A 5,053-nucleotide genomic window follows, 5' to 3' on the forward strand; every position below is an offset into this window, starting at 1 on the left:
GAGTTCAAGCCGGCTGAGTTCTTGCACCTCCTCCACGAAGGCAAGAAATTCCTTCAGGTCTCTCTCCAACTCTGGACGCAGGTCCTCTTCCAGCAGTATCCGTGTCAGCTCCGCGATGGTCGTTGTACCCTCTGGATGCCTGATGTTCAGGAACAAGTCCTCCTCAAAGGCCTTCTTCCTCAGCTCTTCTAGTGCTACGTTGTATGATGCCATTTTCTTACTGAAAAATTGTTCGAGGTGTGAAGCTTACCTTTCTCTCCAACGCTTTATATAGGCTTCACTTTCTCTCTGAAAGTTAATGCTCCTGCAGTTTCTCGAGGTTAAGTTCTTGGTAACTGACCCTTCTCTTTACTCACTTGACCGGTGGTAAACGTTCTTCTCTTGCATTAACTCTTCTATTTATTTCGCCTAACTCTGATTCTTGCATCGTTTTCATTTTCTTTAAACTTGGACCTTCTCTAAGGGGGAGTACCTTGTACTTCAAGCTAAGTTTTTCACACCCCAAGCTTTTTGCTTATGACAAAAAGGGGGAGTAAACCCAGTTTTTGATGTGTAAGATGTGTTAGTGTGATTTATTTTTCTTTTGGAGATTTTAAGAGTTCCACCTTCATGACCATAGATGTGTCACTGGGCAAATACAAGGAATACATTTCACTTCTTCTGAAGTGATTATAAGTTGACTCTGATACCTTGTCCATGACTCTGATTACTTATGCGCTCTGATTACTCGATTTTCATCTATGTCATAAGTTTTTCACTCTGAACTCTTATATTATTTAGCTCAGAATCTAGACTTTACTAACGTTTTCATCAAGTATTAGATTCAGGGGGAGCTAAGCTCAGAATCAAGCAGTGACTTGAATTCAGAATGAGCAAGATAAACTATTCACATCAGGATAAGTCTTATTCTATATCTCTAAACTCTGAGTGAATTCAGTTTAATGTTTAAGAATTGTTCATCAAAAATCTTAGTTTTGTCATCATCAAAAAGGGGGAGATTGTAAGATCAAGTTTTGATCTAGTAGTACAACTCTATGTTTTGATGATTACAAGTTAACCTTTTGATATGAACAATTGTGGTACTCTAACGTGTTTTTCTGAGTGTGCTATTTGCAGGCTCTGACCTCAACTCAATCTCACACAAATCAGAAGCACTGTGTATAAAGAGCTACCCAAGCAACGCTTTCGCATTCACCATGTTCAGTATGAACAGTGGAAAAGCTTCAGAAGTTCTGAAGTTATACAAACTCTGATGTGGACTCAGTCACTAGAAGCTCTGAAGATCCAGAAGTTCTGATAACCAAGAAACACTGAAGGTTCAGATGTTCTGATGGTGTAGAAGACTCTGAAGATCCAGAAGCTGAATAGTGGAAACTCTGAAGTCCAGAAGCAAGAAACTCTGAAGGCCATGTTCTTCCCTCTGAGTTCAGAATCAGAAGATACAATGGTCAGAGGATCTGTGCTTTCCCTCTGACTCTGATCAACCGGCTTCACAAGTTCCAATATGAAGCATTCCCCTGATCAGAAGTCTCCTAGGTTTAAAGGTCGCGTCGCTATCCAAGTACAAAAGCTACTGTACCTTCCTGACGACCTACCTAACGTTCTCAGCCACAGCAGAAGCTGGATTTTCCAGAACTGCCCTCCAACGGTAGCATTTCCCATGCATCGCTCAACCCTAATCCTTGGAGTATATAAAGAGGCTGAAGACTGAAAGAAACGGCTAGAAGCATTCACATACGCAAGACAATCTTAAATTCTTCTAAGTTTTCTTTCATCTGAAATTCATTGAGTTTACTATTAGCTTTTTAGAAGCAAATCTCTTGTAAACAATCCTTTGATAAACAGTTTGTTTAGTTCCTTTAGGAGATCAAGGTTGATCGGATCCTAGAGAAGACTAAGAGAGTGAATCTTAGTGTGAGCTAAGTCAGTGTAATTGTTAGTCACTTGTAGGTTTCAAGTGCAGTTGTAACTCTTACCTGATTAGTGGATTGCCTTCATTCTAAGAAGGAAGAAATCACCTTAACGGGTGGACTGGAGTAGCTTGAGTGATTTATCAAGTGAACCAGGATAAAATCCTTGTGTGCTTTTCTATCTCTTATCTTTGGCACTAAAGTTCTCGAAAGATTTGTCAAAATCTTTAAGGTGGAAGTTTTATACTGAAAACGTTATTCAAACCCCCCCTTTCTACCGTTTTTCATACCTTCAGATTTGAGGGACAGAGACAATCTGGTAGGTTTGACAGGGGAAAGGCACCGATAGGGAAGCCTTACCAACGTCCTGCTAATAAGGTACCATCTGCTGGAAGGGGTGTACCACCTGCTCCTAAAGATGATGTCATCTATTTCAAGTGCAACCAGAAGGGGCACTATGCGAATGAGTGTGGGAAAGAGATTATATGCTGGAAGTGCCAGAAACCAGGGCACATTGAGAGTGACTGCCCTAATGCTGCAAAGGCCGAGCCAGTGTTGAATACCGCTCGAGGAAGGCGACCTACTGCTCCAGCTCGTGTGTTCGCAATGTCTGGCGAACAAGCTGTTGTGACTGAAGATCTCATTCAGGGTACGTGTTATCGCTGGAACTTCTTTAATGGTCTTATTTGATTCGGGTGCTACGCACTCATTCATTGCTGAGGAGTGTGTGAAGCGTTTAGGGTTGCTAACTGCTGAGTTACCCTTCGATTTGGTGGTTACTACCCCTGCCGCCGATCGATTAGTTACGTGCACGGCATGCTTGCAATGTCCGTTGATCTACGAGGATCGCAAGTTCCTTGCGAACCTCGTCTGTCTAGGGCTTAAAGAGCTCGATGTGATTCTGGGAATGGATTGGTTGGCGCAGTACCACGTTCTTCTGGATTGTGCTAATAAGACCGTAGTCTTCCCGGATTCTGGCGTTACGGATTACTTGAATTCGTACAACTTGGGAAAGGGTTCACCAGCATTCGTGAACTCTATCGTAGCTGAGGCGAAGAACGACGGCGATGTGCGCAATATTTTGGTGGTGCTGGAATTTGTGGATGTGCTTCCAGAGGACGTGTCTGGAATACCGCTAGTGAGGGAGACGGAGTTCTCTATTGATATTATGCCGGGCACGGGACCAATATCAATGGCGCCTTACCGGATGGCACCAGCAGAGTTGACGGAGTTAGCGAAGCAGTTGGATGATCTCTCTTCCAAGGGATCTATCCGACCGAGTGTGTCGCCATAGGTAGCACCTGTGTTGTTGGTAAAGAAGAAGGATGGAAGCTCCAGATAGATGACTTGATGGATCAGCTTCGGGGAGCTGTTGTTTTCTCGAAGATAGATCTGAAGTCAGGATATCACCAGATCCGTGTCAGGGAGGCTGATATCCAGAAGACCGCATTCAGAACTCGATACGGGCATTATGAGTATCTCGTGATACCGTTTGGAGTTACAAATGCACCCGCAGTGTTTATGGACTACATGAACAGAGTGTTTAGGCCATTCCTGGACAAATTCGTGGTGGTGTTCATTGACAATATTCTGATTTACTCAAAGAGTAAAGAAGAACACGAAGAGCATTTGCGTCAAGTGGTAGGAATGTTGCGGGAGAAGGAGCCATATGCTAATGGCTCGAAGTGTGAGTTCTGGATGGAAGAGGTTAAGTTCCTAGATCACGTCATATCAAGTCAGGGTGTGGCTGTTAACCCCAGCAAAATTGAATCGATCATGTCATGGGAACAACCTAAGACAGCAAGTGACATCAGAAGTTTTGTTGGACTTGCTGGCTACTACAGACGCTTCGTGAAGGATTATGCAAAGTTGACTTCACCGTTGACTCAGTTGACAAAGAAGAATCAACCTTTTGCATGGACGGAGAAATGTGAAGAGAGTTTTCAGGAAATGAAGAAGAGACTGACTACCGCACCAATACTAGCCTTACCCAAGGAAGGAGAACCATACGACGTTTACTGTGATGCGTCACATAATGGGTTGGGCTGTGTAATGATGCAAGAGAAGAAAGTGATTGCTTATGCTTCGCGACAGTTGAAGATTCATGAGAAGAACTATCCTACGCATGATTTGGAGTTGGCTGCTATAGTATATGCTCTCAAGATTTGGAGGCATTACCTGTATGGTTGTACGTTCACGATCTACAGTGATCACATGAGTCTGAAGTACTTGTTTGATCAGAAGGATCTGAACATGAGGCAGCGAAGGTGGATGGAATTCCTTCAGGACTACGAGTTTGCTCTACAGTATCATCCGGGGAAAACTAATGTTGTAGCTGACGCTCTTAGTCGAAAGGCTATACATGTGTCCTCGTTGATGGTCAAGGAGTTTGAACTGCTGGAGGCATTCCGAGATCTGAGGTTGGATGTCAAGCTCGCATCAGGGGAGCTGAGATTCGGAATGTTGACAGTGTTGAGTGGACTCTTGGACGAGATTAAGTCGAGACAAGAGACCGACGAAGGACTGATTGAGTGGCGCAAACTTGTTACTCAAGGGAAGGCACCGGAATTCACTATCGGAAACGATGGTCTTTTGCGTTGCAAGGGACGAGTTTGTGTACCCAATGACGCAACTATGAGGCGTTTAATCTTGGATGAAGGCCACAAGAGCAGGTTGAGTATTCATCCGGGAATGAACAAATTGTATCAAGATTTGAATTTTCATTTCTGGTGGCCTGGAATGAAGAAACAAGTAGCTGAGTACGTATCGACATGTTTGACATGTCAGAAGGCAAAGGTGGAACATCAGAAGTCGGCAGGGAAGCTACAATCGCTGGATGTTCCAGAGAGGAAGTGGGATAGCATTTCTATGGATTTTGTGTCGGCTTTACCACTAACACGAAGGAGATTTGATGCAATTTGGGTAGTGGTTGATCGTTTGACGAAGACTGCTCACTTCGTGCCGATCAATCTTAACTACAAAGTGGAGAAGTTAGCAGAGATTTATAACGCTGAGATTGTACGTCTACATGGTGTACCGTCTAGCATTGTGTCGGACAGAGACCCAAGGTTTACCTCACGTTTATGGGGAGCTTTGCAACAAGCGTTGGGAACCAAGTTGAGATTGAGTTCCGCTTATCATCC

The 5,053-nt window shown here is 43.8% G+C and overlaps 1 protein-coding gene across 1 annotated transcript; it reads left to right on the forward strand.

Moving 5' to 3' along the window:
- Window positions 1-2,586: 2,586 nt before the first annotated feature.
- On the forward strand, window positions 2,587-3,204 carry LOC130744103 (uncharacterized). The gene has a single exon (XM_057596296.1). The coding sequence runs from the start codon at window positions 2,587-2,589 to the stop codon at window positions 3,202-3,204; it is 618 nt and encodes a 205-aa protein (XP_057452279.1).
- Window positions 3,205-5,053: the final 1,849 nt, after the last annotated feature.

This window comes from Lotus japonicus, chromosome 3, assembly GCF_012489685.1.
Source record: "Lotus japonicus ecotype B-129 chromosome 3, LjGifu_v1.2".
Taxonomy (NCBI): domain Eukaryota; kingdom Viridiplantae; phylum Streptophyta; class Magnoliopsida; order Fabales; family Fabaceae; genus Lotus; species Lotus japonicus.